Source organism: Engraulis encrasicolus, chromosome 21, assembly GCF_034702125.1.
Source record: "Engraulis encrasicolus isolate BLACKSEA-1 chromosome 21, IST_EnEncr_1.0, whole genome shotgun sequence".
In the NCBI taxonomy this organism is placed as follows: Eukaryota; Metazoa; Chordata; class Actinopteri; order Clupeiformes; family Engraulidae; genus Engraulis; species Engraulis encrasicolus.
The window spans coordinates 17786050-17810193 of NC_085877.1; the positions used below are offsets into that span (position 1 = coordinate 17786050).

Below are 24144 nucleotides of genomic sequence, written 5' to 3' on the forward strand. Positions count from 1 at the left end.
AGATTAACCAGAGGTGCAAGTACTGAGGTCCTTTTGGCAATGGGTGTCAGTTTTTGTTAGGGCCTGGGATGGCCCCTGGGCCAGACAACAGAAAGCCCCGTCACCCTCATGAGTGTTGCTCATTTACAAAAAGCTTTAGGGTTTTAGACCAGATATTAGAGACCATGTTGTTGGCGTTTCGGTGGTTGGTACGCTGAGATTTTTTTTTTAATGCAGTTGTTGAAAGTGATATCACACCACATATTGTAGCCTACAATATGAAGGCCCCTGGGCCTGAGCCTGGGCTCATACAGTAAACCCAATCTGTCCTTACATGGCCTCTTGGGCCTGTGGCCCCTCTGGACGACTGGCCCACTGCATTATTGACCGCAATCCTTCCATCCACTATTAAAATGACTTGCACCCGACAGCTGTGCACTCCATTTTTTTATTTTGATTTTTTTTAGACTTACTGAGTAGAATACAATTTCAGATAAACTGGCAAAACCCTGCATTGGTTCATTGTGCAAATGAAGAAGAAAATGCAAAGTTGTGCAGGATGAAAATACTGTATGAACTCTGCTCTTTAATAATGCCCATAGTCTGCCATATGTTGGCGCTAGGTCACAAGAGCAAGTGACTGAACAGAATAGATGCTTCACACAGCCAACGGGTGCTGTTGTTGGTGACGTACGCACAGCACAGCTGATCTGGCAACAATTGTGATGGCGAATGCAGTGGCGACTACGACAAAAGCTGATGCACGCGACTAAGGTGTTAGTGACACAGAAGCGCATTTGAGAGGTAATAACGCGATTTAATCATGGCCTAAGTTATAGTTGTGCTTGCTAGCCAGCGGCTCTTAAAAGCTGAGTGCTGTTTGTGTGGTAAGGAGCTGTCATTTCTAACTGCCTGGTTGGACACACGGTGTCTATTTTCATCTGGGGCTGCTGCCTGGGTTTGTTTCCTAATATAGAAAAACGATAATTTACATGACCCTTGTGTGAAACCCTCTCAGACTTTCTTTACTTGTAGCTAGTGTTACTGAAACTATGACATAGGTTGAGTGTACGCAGCCCGTTGTTGTTGGTTGGTATTGCTAGCCAGCTAATGTCATGCTAGCACCGAAGTCCTCAGCCCTGCGTCAGAACTTGTGATGCTTGAACAGGCGTCCAGTGTGTTTACAAAATGGAACCTGTGATTTTCTTTGGTGAAAGTCTACATCGTGTTGTATCAGTGGCAGTAAAGAATGTGCATATAGTAAGACTCCTCGAACCCGGAGGACGAAAGGGGGGGGGGGGTATTCCAAATGTTGATTTACATAGCCATTGACAATGACAACTGGCGATGCTGGCCTACACATTGAAAATCACGAGTCCATGCACCTAATTGTTACAGAGGGCAGCTCACGGCACGGGATCTCGCCGTAGACAGTCTATTTTAGGAGGAGATGTTATTGAAAACAAATCTCTGAGGAAAGCAAACAGGGTAGTGATTCCTATAGCAAGACTACTGTGCACCATGGCTGTGACTGACTGTTTGCATCACAGTAGGTGATCATTTCATATGCTGAGCTGAACCAATCACGATAGAAGTCGTAGGATCAAGTGGGAAAGACTAGTAATTTTCCTGGCCCGTCCAGACAGAACAGCGCGCCTGCGCCTTCCTTGTCGAATGTTATAAAATAGCGCCCTCCTACTCATAATAACAACACGTGTCTCCCGCATCACACAGGGAAAACAAGAGTCTAGCAAGAGAACTTCAGCAAGTACTAGACGTCCAAACTAGAAAGAGTGTTCTCTGAGTCTTGGTATTGTGATTTGTGAACATTCGTCGGAATTTGTGGCGATCTTCGTCCCACGTTTGTTTTGGGAGTGGCTGTCAACCACAGAGGCGCGTGGCGGACTGAAGCCAGTTCAGCTTTTTAAATTGCTTTTGCAATTGCGCTTTCGGAGATGAATGTTTTGTTTTTACGATACGAACTGAGAATGTGTTTACCTTACAGACGCAAAGATGCAAAGAACATGATCAACACTGATGGCCTCTCTAAATGCGAGGCGACTCGGCGGGACAACGGGTCGAGGCCACCCCAAATGCCCCATCTGTTGATCGCTGTCTTCGTGTGGCTCGTCACGGGCACGACCATATCCAGCCTGAACAAATGGATATTCGCCGTGTACAACTTCAGGTACCCTCTACTCCTGTCAGCCCTGCACATGCTCACCGCGATCGTGGTTGACTACGGGCTTATCAAGCTACGGCTCATTCGGCACCGGGGAGTCGGCGAGCAGCACTTGACAACCAGCGCCAAGTTCAAGGTGTTCCTTCTCAGTTTGACATTTTGTGCGAGCATCGCGTTCGGGAACGTGGGACTCAACTATGTACAGTTGTCTTTCGCACAAATGATCTATACTACCACGCCCCTGTTCACCCTGGCCATATCCACTTTCATATTAGGAAAGCAACACCATATTATAAAGTACACTGCTATGATGCCCATCTGTCTCGGAGCGTCCTTCAGCATAATGGGCGAGGTTCAGTTTGACCAGACGGGATGTCTCTTCGTTGTGGCCGCCACCATGCTGAGAGGTGTTAAGTCCATTCAACAAAGTGAGTACAAAATGCTTTACTTTTATTCTGTTCAGTCAATCAAGTAACCATATCTATTTTGACAAATAAATGCCACAATGAACACTTGTCAAATATAGTGGGTGATGTAACTAAGTAAACATACCCTGATGCTGTCAGCAAACATAGGCTACTGACACTTGAAGCTAGTTTTTCCTCAGTTGAGTGACTGTACAGTTTCCTTAACTACAGACAAAAAATAGAAACAAAACAAACGGCACGAAACGCCTTCTTCCTGACTGCACACAAAAAACCTCAACACATTTTATGAAGTGACGCCAGTGTCTTATTTTGACTCGCACACTTCATACTTTCCCTAGTGCTGCTTCCCACAACTTGGTAGGCGTATCCTATTCTATCCTGTACTATCCTATCCTGCTGGAACATTTAGATCTTTTGAAGCAACCCGAGTCACTCGCCAACCCTGTCTGCGCGCGTTGACTGCAACCACTGCGTACAGCCTGTGGAGCATTCCAAGAATAGGGTTAATCTTAAGTGATAAACCTGGCTAAGGTAACCTACAAGAAGTGGTACACTTAATAATAATAATAATAATAATAATAATAATAATAATAATAATAACAATAATAACTTGGTTTTATATAGCGCCTGTCAAGTAACCCAAGGTCGCTTTACAAAAGGAGAGTGAGCAGGGGAATAGAGAGAGAGGAGAGGAGGGGGGGTAGAGGTGGGGTTGGGGCAGGGTGGTTAAGGACCATAGTCCTCGAGTGAATAAGTGTGATTTTAGGTGCTTTTTGAACGTAGCCAGTGTGGGGGCTTGACGGACATGGAGAGGTAGACTGTTCCAAAGGGTGGGGGCAGCAACACAGAAGGCTCTGTCACCAAAGGTCCGTAGCCTGGAACGAGGGATGACAAGCGGTTCCTTGCTAGAGGACCTCAGGGACCTTGGTTGGGAGGGATGCTGGATGAAATCCGAGAGGTACTGGGGAGCAAGAGAATTAAGGGATTTGTAAGTGAGGAGTAAGATTTTATAGGTGATGCGTGACTTCACCTGGAGCCAGTGAAGCTGCTTGAGTGAGGGGGTAATGTGTAGCCACCGCTTTGTGTGTGTGAGAACCCTGGCAATTGCCAATAGAAAGCCCACAGGTGCCATTTAAGTCAGGTGAAGTAATCCTGGCTTACTACTTGGAATACTCCCCTGGTATAAGCTTCATTCATTCTCACTGTTTTCAGTTTGCGGCCAATGACATCTATTTGCTACTAAATAATAGCTCTATGTTATCACTATGAGAGAGTTTAATTCAATAAAAAATAGTGGCTCCTTTGTGTCTCTCACTGTCAGTATCCTAGCCTAGCCCACCTGGGAAACTCCAAATCCCATTGTCATTGTGACACAGCACTCAAGTGCTCACTGCACACTGCACACAACGAAATTGCATTTATACCTATACAAGGAGGCAACCCCCAATGGTGCTCCAAGGGAGCAGTGCGGCGGGAAGGTACCATGCTCAAGGTACCTCAGTCATGGAGGAGGATGGGGGAGAGCACTGTTTAATTACTCCCCCACCAACCTGGTGGGTCGGGAGTCGAAAGGGCAACCTTTGGGCTACAAGTCTGACGCCCTAACTGCTTACCCATGACTGCCCATGGGATGTGAACTAGTTGTACCCTTTGACCTTTTCGCCAAGTTGTCATAGTGACTCAGTATTCTTATTGGGATTAAACCTAATACCACATAAACGGCTTAATATATCCTTCCCCTCTTCATTTGCCGTCATGAGCGAACTGGCCGTTAGTGCCTATAACACTAGCCTATTTAGCTAGAAACCGGTTCAAACAAGGACCGAGAAGAAAACATTTGCCCCCCTCAGTATAAAATCCATTGACCTGAAGGATTTAGGAGCTAAATTTATCTGCATAGTTTAGTGTAAATACTATAAAGACCCTCTTAGAGACCAGATGTTGGAATAAACCGTCTTGACGTATACTGCACTCATTAGGTAGTTTGCCCCATTAGCTCCCTGTATGTTATGCAACAAAGATGTTTTCTTGTGACTTTGCCTGAGTACATTACATTAAGTTTTTGGTGCAGTGCGTGCGTACACATCCGTCCCTCTCGCTCCCCAACTCCAAGCCAGCACTGTGTGCGCACACAGCAGGAAACATTGAATGCAGTCATTGAAGTTTGAGCCCTGATTATTGCAGCCTAAATCAGAATGTTCTGCTGTAGGCTGACCTGAAAATCACAGCACCCACTGTGTTTTTCTCCCTAAACTTCTGAGATTCTGTTCTCCACCAGGGTTTGACATGATTTTTTTCCCTCACTGCTGGCCTCTGAAATAGATCAGACAAATAGAAACCAAGTACCTGCGAAACTAAGCCGTTTTTTTGGACTTGAAAACAAGCAATTTATTCAAAATGATGAAACCGAATACTCCTCAGCCACTTTACAAGGCACACCAATCGAACTAGTCATTGACGTGAATATCTTATTGACCAATCACATGGTGGCAACTCGATGCATTTTAGCATGTACACAGGGTCAAGACGATCCGCTACAGAATGGGGGAGAAGGGCAACTGACATGACTTTGAATGTGGCATGATTACTGGTGGCAGACAGGCTGGTTTGACTATTTCAGAAACTGCTGACCTACTGGGATGTTCATGCACAACAATCTCTAAATTTAACAGAGAATAGTCAGGAAAAAGAAAAAAATACCCAGTAAGCAGTTCTGTGGGTGAAAATGTCAGAGGAGAATGGCCATACTGTTTTGAGCTGATAGAAAGGCGTCAGTAACTCAAATAACCACAAGTTACAACCGAGTTATGCTGAACAGCATCTCTAAACAACACAGCACGTCCAATCTTGAGGCAGATGGGCTACAGCAGCAGAAGACCACACCGGGTGACACTCCTGTCAGCTAAGAATGGGAAACTGGGCCCAAAATTGACACAGGCTCACCAAATATGGACAATAGAAAAAAGGAAAATGTTGCCTGAGTCTCGATTTCTGCTGGGAAACTTGAATGGTAGGGTCAGAATTTGCTATCAACAATATGGAAACATGGGGTACATCCCAAATATACACTTGCTTCTCGTCATGATGACATCACTGACAACAGCATTATATTTCAATATCTTGCAAAAGCTCAATTGTAAAGTCTTTTTCTCATTTGCAATTGGGATGGTGAATGAAAAACAGTCCCTCAAAAGTTGTTGTGGCGAGGCTGACAGCTGGGAAACTTAATAGTTTTCTCCACGGAGGAGGGGCCAGGAGGCGGGACGAGGAGACAAGCACAAGTGGAGGAGGCAAGGACACATATTGGGATGCACCCATGGATCCATCGAGCCTATCAGCAGTTCCGGGTGGCGTTGTAATGATGTGGGGGATATTTTTTTGGCACACTTTAGGCCCCATAGTACCGGTACCAACTGAATATCAGTGCAATGCCACAGCCTACCTAGGTATTGTTGCAGGCAGTTAAGGTGTTCTGAAGGCAAAAGAGGGTCCATGACGGTCAAGCAAGGTGTTCCTAATAAAGTGGCCGGTGAGTGTTGGCAACTGTCAGAAGTGGGAAAACTGGACTGACAGAGTAAAAGTCCTGCTTTGGTTTTCCTTCTGGCTGTGCTTTTAACACACAGTTGGTTTCACCAATTAAGTCATTAACCTGGCTTAAGGTGTGTGGTATTTGGGATCGGCTGGTTTATTGATTTGACAGGAGCAAGTAGCCAGGCCGGGCCCTCCTAGTGACGCAACAGGTCAGGAGCAATGCAAGTACTTTCTGAGCTCCCAAAAAATCGGGAACTCCTCCCACTTTGTCGGGACGCATACAACCATTAGCAAACCAAGGGAGGTGGGTCAACCATGACATATGGGAAATGTTAATTGTTATGCTCTTGGGTCAGACCAGGGGTCCGTTCGAAACAGGGAAGGCAGCTGTCCTTCCAGTGAGCTAACTGGACATCGAGTCATGAAGAGTGGATCGAAACGAAAAATTGCTTTATTTTCTCTCTCGGCAGTTGACTGCATTTGTGGGCGTAACGGGGATATTTGAGGTCAGCATCAGATGCTGACTTCGCTGCCTTGGTACCCAACATGCTGTGCGCCACCTCCCTCTCAACCGGAAACCTGAAAAACAAACATGGCTACTACCCAAGCTAATACCTTATCATACTCTTTATTCTGACACTTATGTATGTATATATTGAAAATCGAATGGATAAATCAACATTGTAGTATCTAAATATGCTGTCGCTAGATCTATTTATAGCCTATTTTACGATTCCGCCGTCTGACGATCATTCACTGTTCAAATAGCATGCGTAAACTAAACGCTAACGTGATGAATGTAACTCCCGCCATAGAATCGCCATAACATCAAATGCGCAAGGCAGCGCACTCGTTAGTGCCGTTCGTAACGGCTGCCTCATCAGCTAACTTCACCTATCTGATCAGTGACCTGTTTATGTGGGAGGAGAGTCATCGAGTCACTGCCTCCCGTTTCGAATTGAGCCCAAGTCTCAAAGAGATGATAATCAGGCTACTGTGGAAGGGTTTTTACTTTTGTGTACCTGGGTTTTTCCACCTCTGGCTACTGTGATATGTCATGTCATATGATGTGCCATTACCCAAGAGAAAACTAGCTGCCAAAGTGGCCAATGCAGAGCCGGTTCTAGTCAATTTGGTGCCCTAGGTGAGCACCCCCTTTCCTTTTTGTGCATTTAGAAATTGTCATCTTTTCATTTTAATTTTCGGAACTTTCGGGCATTACTTGCTCCCTCAAGACATTTGGTTCCCTAGGCAACCCCCTTGTTTGCCTATGCCTCGGGCCGGCCCTGTGCCAGTGAGGCTGAAATTATTACCAGCATTTGGCTGGTTTGCAGGTGCCAATGTCGAGCCCTGATCAGACTGTCTGTGCCCTGACCTCAAAGCACAGCACACCCCCTGACCGCTGTGTTTTTCTCCCCTAAACAACTTCTGTCTGAGATTCTATCCTCCACACGTGCCATTCGAGGTTGACCGCGGGCAGGCGGGCAGTAGGGAGGGAGAAAGGGTGTTGTCAGGTTGGGTTGGGTTTTCCCCAAAGGCCCCATCTCTTCAATTTGCACCCTCGTCTCTCCTGCGCAGTGCCAGCCTGAAATATACCTTTATGTAGGTCACCCCAATAGTCTCTCGTTTCCTGACCTGAACTCTATTTAAGAAGAAACTTCTTGGCATCATAAAACGACCTCCTGAATGGTTTAACACGTGCAGGCACATGTTCTCAGCGCACGTGCAGGTTAGTTTCATGCCCAGTCATAAATCGCTTTTGATTTACTTGGTAATGGGTCCATATAAATAGATCTGTGTGTATGAAGCAAACTAAAGGGTGCTTCAGTAGTACATTTGATCTTGTACATGGATGCTGCAGTTAGTCACCGTTTTATGTGATGGAGGAATAATGAAAATGAAGGGCAGGTACAACTGCATTCCATATGGTCCACGCAAGGCCACAGTTAAGAAACAAGTTAAGGTGAAATGTCAGAGTCGTTAGCAGAGGGGTTCTTGGAGAGGAAAAAATCTAAACAGAAAAGGATATGCCTGCTCTTGTAGTTTGGTCTGGAGTGCAGAAGATTTTATGGTAATCTCTCTAGTGCAATGTTTTTCAACATTTTTTTAAACAAATGCCCCCCTTGACATGTTAAGTCTGCCAACACCGGCAAAGGCAAAATAACCAAATTTTAGTTTCCGGTGAAAATGAGTCATCGTCATATATTTGGAACGATAAACATCAATTTCATCTATTGGGCCAAAAAGATTTTTCTCGGTTCATTACTCAGTAGTGTTTGAGAGGGTCTTAAGTGATGCAAGTGCAACACTAGCACATGAGCTTACATAGCTTTTACACCAGTTAGTTCATTGTACCTAATGAGGTATTACATAGACTGTTGTTACTAAAAAACACGAAAAACCTTACAAGAACCCACCACAAACTTGATCCAACCGAGGCAGAGTTAACAGATCGCAAGAAAAGGTCTAGTAGTTACTCCTTTAAGTGAACTGTGTTGGAAGGAAACTTGGATTTCTGGTGACATTGAAGCTTATTATTGAGTTGAGTTTATTAATCTCTTGTAGGCTATATATAGTGTTTGTATACCGATACTGTTTCATTCTGCATGCCTTTCCATGTTCATCTTTTTATTTTTCTCTCTGTCCTCTTTTTAACCCATTTTGTCCTAAGCCCTTTTTGGGAAAGGATGCCCTCTGCCTAAATATCTCAGCCTCCGAAGCACATACAAACATGAAATAGGTTACATCTAACATCTATAACCTTCATTTTGCACTAGTATAGTGTTCATTCAGCTCGAATATGCCCACATCTTTAATAAAACAGCTCAAACCTAAAGAACTTGAATGCAGCGTATATGTCGATCCAGGACACAATGAGTTAAACTGTGCCAAGTTTGTTTGTAGCCCTTCATTTTCTCACTTCCAATGTACAAGTTTCGCAGAGCGATACAATCAAAACTTAATCAATACCAATCTCTCAAAACTCAATCAAAATCAGACACTTTGAGGCCTGACAGGCACGGATTTTAATGAAACATGGTGTGCCTTTTTCATTTTGAAATACTTTCAGACCTTTGTAAGACTCTAAACTTTAATATTGATTCATGAACATGCAGTTATGGGGTTCTACCTTGCGCCTGAAAAGGCACACCAAGTTTCATTAAAATCTGTGCCGGTTGGGCCTCAAAGTGTTTGATTTCACATGAAATGACCCTATTGTCCGCCGGTTGGTCACAAACAGGTTTTGGTTTTGCATCTTAGCAGGCAGCTTGGGTCTCTTGACCTCTTTTTTTAAATGTAAGTTGTTTAAGTCTCAGTTATTCCCACCTCCTCTCTAATCTCCATGTTGTAACACTTCCTCTTCGCAGAGCAATAATGTGCAATGCTTTGTTTTCTTAATTAGGTTAACAGACCTACCGTATGTGCACGCAAACCCTCCAAAAACCTAATCTCTTTCCGGCACTAAGCTATTAGGGTCGATGCACATGATTGAAAATACATCTGTCTGTTTATACCTGTCCATCCCCAGCTTCTTTCTTTCTTTCTTTCTTTCTTTCTTTCTTTCTTTCTTTCTTTCTTTCTTTCTTTCTTTCTTTCTTTCTTTCTTTCTTTCTTTCTTTCTTTCTTTCTTTCTTTCTTTCTTTCTACATTTCTAATTTGTTTCCCCTCTCCACCCTCCCCAGGCATCCTTCTTCAAGAGGAGAAGATCAACTCTGTCTTCCTGCTCTACCTGATGTCCATCCCCAGCTTCTGCATCCTGGCAGTGGCAGCGTTCTCCATGGAGAACTTGACCGGGCTGGAGTCGCCGTCCAGCTACGACCGACACCTGTGGCTGTTCATCCTGCTCAGCTGCCTGGGCTCGGTGCTCTACAACCTGGCCAGCTGCTGCGTCATCACCCTGACCTCTGCCGTCACCCTCCACATCCTGGGCAACCTCAACGTGGTGGGCAACCTCCTGCTCTCCCAGCTCCTCTTCGACAGCCAGCTGTCGGCTCTCAGCTGCGCCGGCGCCGCCCTCACGCTGTCCGGCATGCTCATCTACCAGAACTCGGAGTTCATCGGGGCGTACCTGGACGGCCGCCGCGCCCGGGAGCAGGAGAAGGCCCGAACGGCGGCTCCATCTTCATTGTCGTCATCTGCGTCGTCATCGCCATCATCAATACAAAGGCTGGACTGCTGCCTGAGGGAGCGGGCTAGTGCTGCAGCTGCAAGGGACTCTTGCCCTCCACCTCAGCAGGTGGTGCTGGAGAGCCAGTCTGGTGATGAATCAGCACAAGAGGAGGAAGCGGCGGTGGCGGTGGTGGACCAGGCTGAAGCAGCTGAGGCAGACCTTCTTATTCTTCAGGAAGAGATGGCAACAGTAGAGCTGGAGGTGACCGAAGATGTGGAAGCGTCAGAAGGTGTGGAAGCGTCAGAAGATGTTGAAGCCACAGAAGGTGTGGAAGCCACAGAAGGTGTGGAGACGACGACGGATCTGGAAACGACGGCAGATTTGTTATCGACAGTAGATCTGGCAACGTCAGCCGATATGGTAAAGACAGCTGATCTGGAGCGAGATCTGGAGAGCTGGAACAACTACGCAGACCTGGAGACGATGGAAGACCTGGACTTGGCAGATCTGGAGACGACGGCAGATTTCGAGACGACAGATCTGGCGATGAGCGCAGATCTTGAGCAAGAGCTGGACAGCTGGAACGATGGCACAGAACTAGAACTGACAGAAGAGCTGGAGCACGCTGAGGAACTCGACACGACGGAAGAACTCGAGACGACGGAGGACAACAGTGCTGAGGGAGAGGTGGAGAGCTGCAGCAGCACTGCTGAGGTCATTGAGGCCACTGCAGAGAACAGCAGTGGCAGCAGCAACATTAGTTGCGGCATCATCCTCAGCAGCAGCTCACACGTCAAGGACAAGATGGACTGATTTGCACTCAGTCTCTCTAGAATCAAAATGATGGAGAGGTTCCGTGCCGACGGTTGACAGGGTGTCCGTTGCGGCGGGGGTTGGACGCTGGCAGACAGATGTGAAAAAGCATGAGGTCTCTCTACCCACCCTCACCTACCCAGGTCTGAAGGTCAAAGTGCTTCAAGTCGCGCAAAAAAACTGGACAGGTCTTAGGAACTGATACTGTATCAGCTCGGTCTGTTTTTTTTAAATCATCGTCATTGTTATAATGGCTGTTTAATTTCGTCCCTACTGTACATCGTCCCTTTTCCTCTCCCATGCCACTGTGCCAAGATAGCATTATTTATTTCATTTTATTTTATTTTAATCGTATTATTGTTATTATGGTCCTCTGTGAGGTGGTGATCAGTGGGCAGTCTGGAGCGGCAGGCACGGAGACTGAAGCAGACTGGATTGGCACATGGCGACTCTGGAAAAGGAGATAGAAATGCACACTCCCCCGCCCGCTTCCAAACACCTCCTGACCCACATCCCCAGACCTACCGTATGCACAGTTGTTGCTGTTGTTGTTGTGGAAATGCAACACCCCCCACATTACCAACACCTCCTTACCCAGACCCCGAAACTAACCACCATGAAAGCATCAGCAACTTACTTGGTGGCAATTAGGACTGTAACGATACACTCATTCGGTTCCTATCACGACTTTTGAACGACGGTTCGATACACCCCACGATTTCACACTTGCCAACGTTATAAAAGAAAATTCAGAATAGAAACTGAGAATAGGTTACAAAAGGGTACTAAAAATGGAAAAAAGTTGAAACATAATAATGATGATTTGAAGCTTTGAAGCACTATCACTTCATATCGTATTTCTGGACTGATGGGTAACAAAACGTTGCTAGGGTGTATTACAATACTGCCTCCTTGTATCTTGATACAGTATCGTGACTGTGTGTATCACGATTCACGATTTCCATGTTCATTACAATATCGTTACAGTCCTAGTGGCAATGTAATTTCCCACAGGCAACCTACTAAATTGCTAACTAGTTAGCAATGGCGCTTTTGAGAAACATGCCTCAAACACCCCCCCACCCCCTGTCTCTCTCTTCAAACACACTGTGATCCAGCCCCTGAAATCAACCCAGATCCCCACACCTAGCACCACACATACAGTTGTGGTTGTAGAGGAAATGCACACTCCACAGGACTCCATGAGGACTCCAAGCTCTTCATTAGATCATTTATCTTTTAATTTAACCTGGTTTACTCCTGAACCAGATTCTTAGTATACCCCTCAGGTCCCCCGAACCACACCACGCACAGTTGTTGTTGTTGTTGTTGTTGTTGTGGCAATCAACCTCCCCTTTACCCTCTTAAACACACACCTCCCCTCACCCAGACCTCCCGAATTTACCACACCATCACACTCATGCCACACACACACACACACACACACACACACACACACACACACACACACACACACACACACACACACACACACACACACACACACACACACACACACTCCCTCCTCCCCCTTCTCCCTGTGTGCGCTCTGAGAGAGGCCACAGGTGTTGTTTTCAGTCAGGACACGAGCTCATGTCTCTTTTCTGTCACCTCTTCACAGCAATACTGTGAATGCTGTGGCAGACATGAGCATGCCCTCCCCTCCCTTCTTTTTATGGGTTTTAAAGTACTTTCTCATGTTCTCCTCCCACTTCCTCTTTTAACATTTTCTTTTCTTTTTGCATGTGCCACCACTGGAACAGGAGATCAGTGAGATCCTTTTTTTTTACGCACTTCTCCCCTCGATCTCCTCGGTGGGAGAGCGGAGGGGGAAAAAAAAGATAAAGATGGCACACTTTTTTAAACCAAGAAAGGGGAACTGTTGGAGAAGGAGAGGAACAAACAACAAAAGATAATGTATCTGGATGATCTGATCACTTTCAACGGCCACGGACACTTTCTCTCCTGTGTGTCGGTACATCGTATGAGCCAATCCGTTAGCTGCACACGCCCCCAAAATAAATGTCAGCCATTTTGTTTTTAGCTTAGTCATCCTTCCCCTTCCTGTTTGGGTGTTTTGGTGCTCACAGGGGAGAGAAGAGGAGAAAGGGGAGAGGGGGGGTACAGAAGTCAAGCACAGTGTAGGGGTGAATCTCTGCTTTCAAAGGGCTCTTGTCGTGTTGTGTTGTGATGTGTGTGTCTGGCAGGTGTGCCAATACCTCTTCTCATGGCCCCCCAGTGGTGATTGGGGCGAGGTCTGAGAGTGAAGATTGAAGCCTGTTATATGGGCGTAGTTACAGGCCAAGGTCGATGTCAGTGGAGACCGCTTTCAGCTGTTCAAAACACGCACACGATCACCCTCACACACATACGTGCGCACAGCACACACGTACACATATACACTTGTTGTGCACACATACACAGGCACGTCAACCAATACACACGTACGCCCACATTTCGCACACATATTCCCACGCGTGCATTAAGCACACACAAACACACACACACACACACACACACACACACACACACACACACACACACACACACACACACACACACACACACAGAGAGGTCCATCAGGAATAGAAATGCCAAGCCATTGTAGGTACGGACTCTGAGGTACTGTTTCCAACCAGACCCCTCTGGCACACTGGGGAGGTCAACTAAAGGCAGCTTTACTGTATAGGAGGTGTCAAAACAGCATGCTGAGTTTCCTTTCTTTTGTCCTCTCTTACTTAAAAAAACTGTCTTGATTTTGTTTACAGTTGGATATATGCATAGGCTTGACGTGTTTTGATTTTAGTTTTATTTTATTTTATTTTTTTTGCGATTGAACGCACATACATCACCCTGGCCCCTTATTTTTTGTTTTGTTTTGGTTGTTGCGCACATTGTAGTAAATCAAACGGTGTGGACGAACATCCTTTTATGATGTGAACAAGTTTATCATCTTTGGAGAATCAAGAGGTTTTATTGGAATACCAAGATTGGCTGCAGAGTACATTCTAGACCTAAGCCCATTTCATCGCACCACAGACCCTGAGGTTGCTGTTACTTTGGCTGTAATTGTCCCCTGGCCCCCAAAAAGTAGGAAAAGAAGGAGAGAAGGAAAATCCTTGCCATGCTTCCCTTCCAACACTGAGTAGCCAGTCTACTGTACCTGTCTGGACTACTCATTATATATCAGCTGATTTAGAATTGGGTGGATCAAAGACGTGGCAGGATTTTCACTGTCTGAACTGCAGCTTTACACGTTTTGTTGGAGAAAGACCACAGCATGCCACGTGTCTCAGAACGTGGCCTAAGCACCAAAAGGCTGCGTGTGTCACATGATCCTCATGTGAGTGAATGGTAATAGTTTGCGCTGTCACTGTCGATGCTGTGTCTTTGGCTGCGTCAGACCCACAGCAAGCTACTTGCCTGGATCGATGATGGTATGTGGCGTACACAACATGGCCGGAGCACTTAAACAGGTCTGCATTGGCCCTCACGTCACATGCATGACTGTAATTGACAGCAAGCACGGGAGTAACTCACAAGAACAATTACCAGTCAGTTTGGGTGTAAACATCCCCTGCGTCACGTCACCCTAGCCCCCGGCCCACAGTGAGCGACCTGGCAGTGCTGGTGGTATGTGAGGCACGGAATGTCGGAACGTGGCCTGAGCACTAAAAGAGCTCTGCGTTGGCAGTCACGTGAGGGAGTGTGTGAGTGGGTGACTGGTATTAATAGTTCTGGTGCGTCTTTGCCGTGTGGGTCTCGCTCTACTTTCCCTCCGACTACGTCTTCCCTGTGGAGCAGTCAGTAATGAGACCCTTGCCATTCTCCCTGCTCTGAGGTGGCATACAACACCCGTCCCGTCCCGATACCATCCCTGCTGTGCTCCATTGCCTTAAGTTTCTCATGGCCTAGATGGGTGCTGCTTGTTCTTTGTTTTGTTTTGTTTTGTTTTTAATTTATTTATTGTTATTATTCTTACTACTATTATTCAAGTTATTAAGAATTTCATCTGACCTCAGCAAGGCAGTATTATCAAGAAGTCACTCTTTTTTGGGGGGGTGTGTGGACATTTTATTTGACTTGGAGGAAAGAGGATTTCATTTGTTTTTGTCGTATAGGGTTCTTACACTGTGGCGTAGTTGAGGGTGGAAGTCTCTGTGCTGAAAACGTGCTTTGGCTCCACCTCCTGGACATAGTGAGCACCTCACCCTTTAAAAGGTGCTTAGTGTACAAAAATCAGGGACTGTATTTTTGAAAGCATCTGTTGTAGATAGATTCCTGTCAGAATTTTTAGAGAGGACAGTTCAAGATGGATGTTGTCAGAGCTATTTTCTTCACGTTTAATTTTTTAAGCAAAAGGAGTAAATGTTATTCCATGGAATCATTCCTAGATATTTTTTTCACGACACAAGAATGGCAGGAATGTTTTTTGTTTGTCTTGAGGAGGATGTTACCGATAACAACAGAAAAAAATAACAAGCTCATTTTAAATGCTGTGTTTTGTGTAGCAAAATCATTGCGGTGAAATAATGCATTGTTTCATTTTAAATGCTGAGTGCCTGGTTACATTAGACAAGCTATTCCAAATGCTCTCACCTGTGCATGAACCTAGTCTAAATACATATGCACATCAGAGTAGTTAGTCTTAGGTGTTTTTTAAAAGTATATCCTATTATGTCATCCAGCCACCTGTTTCGTCCCATCACAGCACCGTACCATGTTGACTTGGCCTACCTAAACTTTTAAAAGAATGTCGTCTTTTCTTTTGAAATGTCTTTTTTGGACCAAAATTCTCACACTCACAGAAAAAAAGATGTTAAGAAATTGATGTTGCACGTTAATAAATTTACAGTTTTGTACACCTGCCCTCCCTAAACTAGAGAAAATCACTCTTTTCTTCTTTTGAGGTTTTTTTTTTTTCACTTAATGTTTGGCTCTTCAATAATGTGTTGTTTCCATTGCACAGATTGCGTGAATCTGTGCCTGAATATCTTTGTTCCATCCTGTACAGAACAGAACCGCAAAAAAACCCCACCTGAAGGCTTGTTCTTGTCCTGCGTCCCTTGGCCTGAGAGGACAAGAACAGAAATAGCTTTTCGCCATGCCACTGCGCACACTGGACGAACAGGGTGTTTTAGAATCACCTTCCAGCGCTTTCTCAGGTCAGCGTGAACCTGGAGACAGAATAGGCCATGCTGTGCGGTCGGCCACCTACGTCATCAAGTCATGTTCTCTTGTGCCAAGTGGGTGTCCTGTCCCGATGCGTAAAAGAATACAGTCATCATTTCAGTCCTGCTGTCACATCCACTCTGGGTCTGTCCTCACCTGACTGCGATTTATATCAAGCACAACGCGGAGGCTTAATCTGCATGGGTCAACAGCAATAGTTTGGTAGACAGGACACATACAGTAGAGACAGCATTTTCAGCAGTCTTTTTCTCTCACACATAAACACACGGTGTCCTCTCACATGTAGGCCTACACACACACATGTACACTCACAAATACACATGCATGCACACACACACACACACACACACACACACACACACACACACACACACACACACACACACACACACACCCGCCACACTCTTTTTGTTTTGGTGATGATCACTGTCCGTTATATTATAGCCTGTATACCTCAAGTGTATGGACACAGCATTTTGGTCACTGTATTTGTTTTGTTTTTCTCTTTTTTTCTTGTTTTGGGTTTGGTCTTTGTTTTGACACATTGATCGTTTGCGTCTCTTTGAACCATAATGAGTTGCAGCACAAAATTGCACTGACTAAAATTTCAGACATGCTGCCTGATTTTAAATTTGAAATAAAAAAAGGCTCCTGTGTACATGGTATAGTGTCTGATGTCAGTCAAATGTAAGATGTAAATAATTTTGTGATATTTATGTTTTATTTTGTTTTTTGCAATCATGAAAAGCTGGCTAAATATATTGGTTCTGGAACCCTTCACGTGTGTGTATGTGTTTTTCTGTGTTACATTAAACTGACAGAAGTCGCAATATTTTTAATTATATATTTTATACATTTAATTGTATATACACTTTCAGAGGAATAAGAAGTCGGCATCTTTGAATGCCATGCATTAAATATCGGATTTAAATATTGTAAGTAAATTACGTATTTGTTTTTTGAAGATGACGATCAAATGATATTGAAAATGTCACTTACATTTAAACATTTTGGATTGGCTCCTTAAGTGCCTCTTCCACTCACTAGTGTGATTGTGAAATGTACTTTCATTTGATATGCCTTTAGGTGGTGTAGTTCCTTCTAGTCACATCAGCCACAGTGCATTCCATAAATCAAAGTATTTTAGGGTCGTACAGATTCCACTACAAAATGACATGTCAACAAATTCTGCAAGAATAGTTTCACTCACTACACATGTAAGTGATCTTTAGGGAATGTAGAACAGGGGTGTCAAACATAAGGCCTGGGGGCCGGATGCGGCTCGTCAGATGGATCAATCTGGCCCCAGACTTGAAGAGAAAAAAAACTAAGCATGTCAAAGAAATTAAGTAAATCTCCAACCCTATACAAAGTTGCTGCAGATGTCTCAGATTTCAGGTTTTCAATACTTGACAAAATGTTTTGCTTTTTTGCTCGCCATTTACAGTCAATGCTTCTGATATACCTGCTGTCATCCATCTCCAGATGACTAGCAATCTGATTCCGATATGAAGCAGAAATGTTCGATATTTCACGCTTGCGTTACTGGTCCGGCCCACTGGAGTTCAAATAGGCTGTATGTGACCCCTGAACTGAAATGAGTTTGGCACCACTGGTAGAACATCTATCCAGCCAACTCTCACTCCTGTTCCTCACAGAAGCCCATAATTATAACCTTGCTGTCGGGCAGAAACCTCACATCTCCACCTTTTAATTCGTTTTCATAAACTAATTTATTTTGATTAGTTAAATATATACACCCCTATGTATATACTGTATGTATATATCAGTGCAATTTTTCAGTTTCCATAAGTAGCCTATATGAGTTTTGTTGAAAGGTTTATTTATTTAGAAAATTGTGGTTTTTAAGAAAATCATTTAATATATTACAGAAAGTGGAGATACAACATGTCTGCCAGTCAGTAATGAAAAGCAGTGGGTCTGGTGTCTTTCCACCTCTTATCCTGTCTGGAATAGCCCCTTATTTGGCTTTTCAACGCCATTATGTGTCAAAGGCACCGACAAATTACAAACTCGACAAATCCCCACTGTCATTATCTCTGAAGTCTAGTGGTGTTTTAGAGTTCCACTGACTTACTGTGAGTGCGTCTTAATATGCGACCTTGCCTCCTCCACATGCTTCTCGTCATGATGACATCACTGACAACAGCATTATATTTCAATATCTTGCAAAAGCTCAATTGTAGAGTCTTTTTCTCATTTGCAATTGGGATGGTGAATGAAAAACAGTCCCTCAAAAGTTGTTGTGGCTAGGCTGACAGCTGGGAAACTTTATCGTTTTCTTCACGGAGGAGGGGCCAGGAGGCGGGACGAGGAGACAAGCGCAAGTGGAGGAGGCAAGGTTGCATTTTAAGATACACTCTGTGTGTCAAGTGAACTGAGGACACTTGAGTGAAGAAAGGTAGTTACTTTTAGTAGTATAAAAGTGGAAGTAAACTCATGGTGTAAATTCAACACTAGCCCATTACATTACATAGCTGCTACACCAGTTATTCCATTGTACCTAATGAGGACTGTTGCTATTGGGGAAAAAAAAACAAATTTTATCCAACCACAGCAGAATCAACTGATCGTAAGACGGGTAGGCCTACTGTTCTGTAGACAAGTTACTCAGTCCAGTTACCTGTGTTGGAAGGAAACTGTGGAAGGATTTTTTTCACTTCTACTTTTAAAATCTCTATTAGTAAACTCAAACACTGCACACAGTGGGAGAGTGCATGGAAAATCCACTGTGGCAAAAGATGGATGTCGCTTATTTTTCCTCTTCCAAACATGGGCCTTCGTTGTGTTGCCCACCCAGCCCGGGTCAGATTTTAGAGATTTCTTTCTCGTCATCTGTTTTTGCGAGGGCATAGTTTTAGTTGTAAGTTCATGGATGCTTACGTCATATCTCCGTCAAAGAGTCACAGAACTATTCATGAGTGGCAAATTCATCTTTGTCAGTGCAGAGTACAGACTGCATTGACTGATTTACTATCCCCGTGAATGTTTTAAGTTGTCTATCTGCTTTAGACTAAAGAAATCCTGTTACAATTTAAAACTGTCTCAAACTGTTTGTGTACGCTTTTAATTTGAATTCCTTATCAAGTGATTACACTGTGGGTCTTTCGAAGCTGGCAAAGAGATGAATTTGCTCAATCTGAGGTAATGGCATTTGATCACCACTGATTGGAGCTATTAGGCTACTCCATTCCTGTCGCGCAGCCTACCAGAGGCCTATAGATTACAGTCTGGGAGTTTTTATTTTTGAAGTGTGTACATGTTGGTGTGTGTGTGTGTGTGTGTGTGTGTGTGTGTGTGTGTGTGTGTGTGTGTGTGTGTGTGTGTGTGTGTGTGTGTGTGTGTGTGTGTGTGTGTGTGTGCGTCTCAGAGTGACCCAGTCTCTACTCCTAATGACCGTGTTTTTCTGTCGGAGGGGAAACAGTGCAGGAGAATGGCCCTGGCCTCTGCAAACATGGCAACAGCGCTAGGCAACAGCTCTCCCCCTTTTTGCCTTAATAAGGCCGTGTTCTCCTGCTCTGCTCTCCCTGTGTGCCCCGACCTCTCTATCTACAGACCTCTCTCTCTCTCTCTCTCTCTCTCTCTCTCTCGTTCTCTTTCTCTCTCTCTCTCTCTCTCTCTCTCTCTCTCTCTCTCTCTCTCTCTCTCTCTCTCTCTCACACACACACACACACAAACACACACACACACTCGCTGGGTTGTCGTACAGGAGGGTAAAGTGTGGCTGAGTTACCAGGGCCCCAGGGCCCCAGAGTCTGATTTATGTAGATATATGGCTGCCCCCCCCACCACCACCCACACACACACACACACACACATACTTTCTCTCTACCTCTGCCTCTTTCTTCACCACCAACACAACCATCTCTCGCTCTCTCTCTCTCTCTCTTCCTCTCTCTCTCTCTCTCTCTCTCTCTCTCTCTCTCTCTCTCTCTCTCTCTCTCTCTCTCTCTCTCTCTCTCTCTCTCTCTCTCTCTCTCTCTCTTCCTCTGCTACTTCTTCTCCCCTGTGAACAACATGCGTTATTTCATGACCTAAAATGACTAGTTCTATATTCCATGGGCACAGCCCTTCGCTTGCTGATCCTAAACATGGTACCCATCCAGACATTTTCATGGGATGCGAAGGAGACCCTGTTAAACAACAGCGAGGGCGAGAATAGCTGTTTAAAGAGAGCAGAGGGGTCTGTGAGAAGGATGAGGAGGAGGGAGAGCAAGAAGGGGAGCGTTGTTTGGAGTAGTATATCCATAAAGGAGTAGTAGTAGCAATGAGAGTAAGGGTTGTTTAGATTTTCAGAGTCCCTTCCTCACCTCCTTGTCTCCACCTCCTCCTCTTCCTTTTCCTCTTCTTCCTCCATCACATCCTCCTCCTACTCACCCACCCCCTCTTCTTCTTCTTCTTCTTCTTCTTCTTCTTCTTCTTCTTCTTCTTCTTCTTCTTCTTCTTCTTCTTCTTCTTCTTCTTCTTCTTCTTCTTCTTCTTCTTCTTCTTCTTCTTCTTCTTCTTCTTCCTCTTCTTCTTCTTTTTGTTCTCCTGGTCTTCCCTCGCACTGTGCCCTTTTCACATCTTTGGGGAAGAATCCTCATCCTCCAACCGAGGCCCCAAGAGGTGTGGTCTGAGGAGGGGAGAGGAGAGAACAGAAGAGGAGAGAATCTGTCAGCCTCCCAAAGAACCAACTGCTTCCCCTCCAGACACACAGGAGGAGGCTGGAGGGCTTCACATCTGGTGCAGGGACTCAGAGGGACTCCTCTGGACTTAGAGGGACTCCTCTGGACTTGGGCTTGTGCAGGGCTCCTCCAGTGGACTGCACAGAACTCTCAGGGACTACAAGACATTTTTCGGTATTCTTAACCGTAGAAAAAGGGGACCGTTCATTTTGTTAACCACAGGTAAGTAGCCTACTGTAGCATCACTGCTTGGATCCATTTTTCTTGTCATTGACTGTAACTCAGTCTGTCAGAACACTTGTAACCTGTCTTTTTGTATTCCACCAAAGTGGCAACATCTGCAAACATAAGTAATCATTGTAAAACCGTGAATGAGAACCATAAAGGGGGTTTATGAGAGCTTAAATTATTATTATTTTTTAATAGTCTGCGTCATTTCACTTGTTCACTTCTCTCCATATCTGGGCAGCCGTGTTCCCTGGTGAATACACACAAACGCAAAACAAACAAGCCCAGCGAGGCTTTCAGTCGTGTACATGTTTGGTAATTTTGTCAGATTTTTTTTTTTTTACGCCGTCATAAATCTCTTTCATTTTTGGACTCCTGGGTATTTGTTTTCAGCCTCCTATCACACAAGTGAGTTGAGTCAGTGTGTGAGGCGGGTTATCACTCCTTTTCTGGATGCAGTATCAATCCATCACGGGAGAGAGCAGTTTAGGTTTCAGTCCGGGCCAAGCTAACATGCTCTTGTGTTTATGCTTGGATTAATGGCGTGATAGCCAGGGCTCAGAAACAAAATGTCATGTCTATTTATGTCTTGGGAACATGGGGAGAAAAATGTCTACACCAGATTTTCCTTGTGTTCTCTTAAAATGAGTTTAGGTTTGATAGAGCAAAGCATGGTCAAAGTATGGATTCATTTCAGGGAGGGAAATATTGCCCTACAAAGATAAGAGAAATTAACCTAGGCTGCTTGCATGGCTTTTTAGTAGACATACAGATAGATAGATAGATAGATAGATAGATAGATAGATAGATAGATAGATAGATAGATAGATAGATAGATAGATAGATAGATAGATAGATAGATAGATAGATAGATAGATAGATAGATAGATAGATAGATAGATAGATAGATAGATAGGTAGATTGACAGCATCTTGGGCCTAAATTTCAAAACAAAAAAAACTGCAAAACTTACAAAAGATATTTGGACACATGATAAAGATGTTAATTGTCCCAAATATGGCATGAACTTAGTGGTGTCAAAAGTAAAAGTAAAAAAAGAAACACAGTTTCCTTTCAACACAGGCAACTTATCTGGGCAACCAGTAGACCTGTATACCTGTAACAACACATTCTGCCTCCCTCATTAGGTAAAATGTAGTAGTAAATGATGTAACCGTTGTGTAATATCATGTGCTAGTGCTGTGAATTTACTTTTAGTCCTACTTTTGACACCTCTGCATGAACTCTTTTTCACCTAAAAAAAAAACAGATGTTACAGTAGAGCCTTTTCCTTTTGCACCTCAAAGTAGTGTTTAGGCATGTTTTCATGGTGAGAAGTATTGCCATTAAGTTCTTACGCTCAAGTGAATAACAAAAGCATCAATGCTAGTGCATTGCATCAGGCTATGTACAGTACATTGTAATAGTTATGTAACAACAATATTCATGGACAAAGTTTGTCTGCACATAACATGCCTGTCCCATCTCCGCTTCGTTCAGCCACTGCACACAACCAGGACGCAATTGTATTGCCATCACTCTTGCTGCTACCAATGACGCAGCAGTACCCTTGACGTAGCTCTGAATACTTGCTGGAACTTCTATAAACAAAATAAATTTCTACTAAAATTTGACTGAGGTTAACAAAAACAGGTTGATAAATTAATATTTTAATGAAATAGAAATAAAATGGTAAATACTGATAGGGACTATTTTACCTTCCCCAAATATTGTTATGTCCCTATAGCGTCCTTCAAACCTACACCCATGTAGGACTGAAGAGGAAGGCATGCATCACATCTAGATTTGCAAAATACAATTTAAGAGTGGAATGCTCTGACTTGTTGCACCACAGGCAAATAAATCTAGTTAGACAAAGATATGTATTTAAAGGAAGAGTTAGGCCTGTCATTTTTTAGGTGTTTATTTCCAGAATTAATGGAAGATCTAGGTGAAAAATGAATGCAACACTGGATAGAAATAAATCTTGTGACATTGTTGACAATTATCAAAGCAATGACACAGCAAATGTGTGCCTTGATCAAATCTAAAGTCGGTCCAACAACATATTAGTGTGACCTTTTTTTGGTGGCATTTTTTTTTTTGTCCAGGCAGTGTATGCAGTGCTTCCATAAATCTGCTGTTATTCCCACTACATGTATGTTGGCAGTGCTGTATCTCTTTTGTTATTTCTGGTCTGCGTCTGTATGGGTGGTGCAATATACGTAGGCCCTATAATATCATTAAGGTGTTTTAAAATATCTTTAAAGTCAAAATAATGATATATATTGTAGGATGTTATGCCTTTAGTGATGATATAACAGTGAAGATCATAGCAGAAAACAAGTGGAAGAGAGGTGGGATAGGGTTAAAAAAAATGACCCAGCCAGGCCAGATTTGAACCTGGGTCCCCATGGGCAAGTAGTCAATTTTACATGTTAGCGTGATACGCCACTACACAGCTGTTTTGAATGTCTAAACTCAGCTTTGTATGATTAAAACAGGGTGATTAATAACATAATTAATACCAAAGTTGGCATACAATACTAAATGTGCTGCTGTCATTGCTTGAGTCTCTGGTGTTAATGCCTGGTCTGTGCCTCTGTGTGTCTTAGCTGGAGATGGAGGCTGGCACTGACTCCCAGGCGGCTCCCGGCCCCAGCGCCCCCCTCACCAGTGAGCAACTGGCGGCCATCGATGATGAACAGACGCTCAGCGACATGGTAAATACAGCAGCCGCCCCTGTCACATAATGTCCCCTCTTGCCACCCGCTGGCTTATATCATGTGATTTATGTGACGCTTACTCTACGTGTACGGAATATTACTGTTTGTGCCAGCCTTTCCATGGTGAGTTAGTTTACGGTACTGTACATTACCTGCAAGCTGCAAGTCAACAGACGCATAAAACATTTGGTCACTTTTTATTTAGGTTAGTGTTTCGAAGATGATTGAATGTGTAACTCTTCTGGTGTAGCCGTTTTTAATTCCG

The 24144-nt window shown here is 44.2% G+C and overlaps 2 protein-coding genes across 3 annotated transcripts in view; both read left to right on the forward strand.

Annotated features, from left to right (window-relative positions):
* Positions 1 to 640: 640 nt before the first annotated feature.
* slc35e4 (solute carrier family 35 member E4) lies at positions 641 to 17015 on the forward strand. 2 transcript variants are annotated; one of them, XM_063186312.1, is made up of 3 exons: positions 641 to 783; positions 1985 to 2589; positions 9804 to 17015. In XM_063186312.1, the coding sequence occupies exons 2-3, from the start codon at positions 2004 to 2006 to the stop codon at positions 11042 to 11044; spliced, it is 1827 nt and encodes a 608-aa protein (XP_063042382.1). In that variant the 5' UTR covers positions 641 to 783; positions 1985 to 2003; the 3' UTR covers positions 11045 to 17015. The 2 variants fall into 2 exon arrangements, with proteins under 2 accessions (XP_063042382.1, XP_063042381.1); XM_063186311.1 differs by lacking the exon at positions 641 to 783 and having other exon boundaries at positions 1344 to 2589.
* A 3814-nt stretch (positions 17016 to 20829) lies between these two features.
* Positions 20830 to 24144, forward strand: part of smtna (smoothelin a) — a 14775-nt gene continuing 11460 nt past the window's right edge. The window contains exons 1-2 of the mRNA XM_063187068.1: positions 20830 to 21147; positions 23769 to 23876. Of these exons, the coding sequence (XP_063043138.1) occupies positions 23775 to 23876 (102 nt within the window). The 5' untranslated portion in view covers positions 20830 to 21147; positions 23769 to 23774. The remainder of the gene's footprint in view (positions 21148 to 23768; positions 23877 to 24144) is intronic.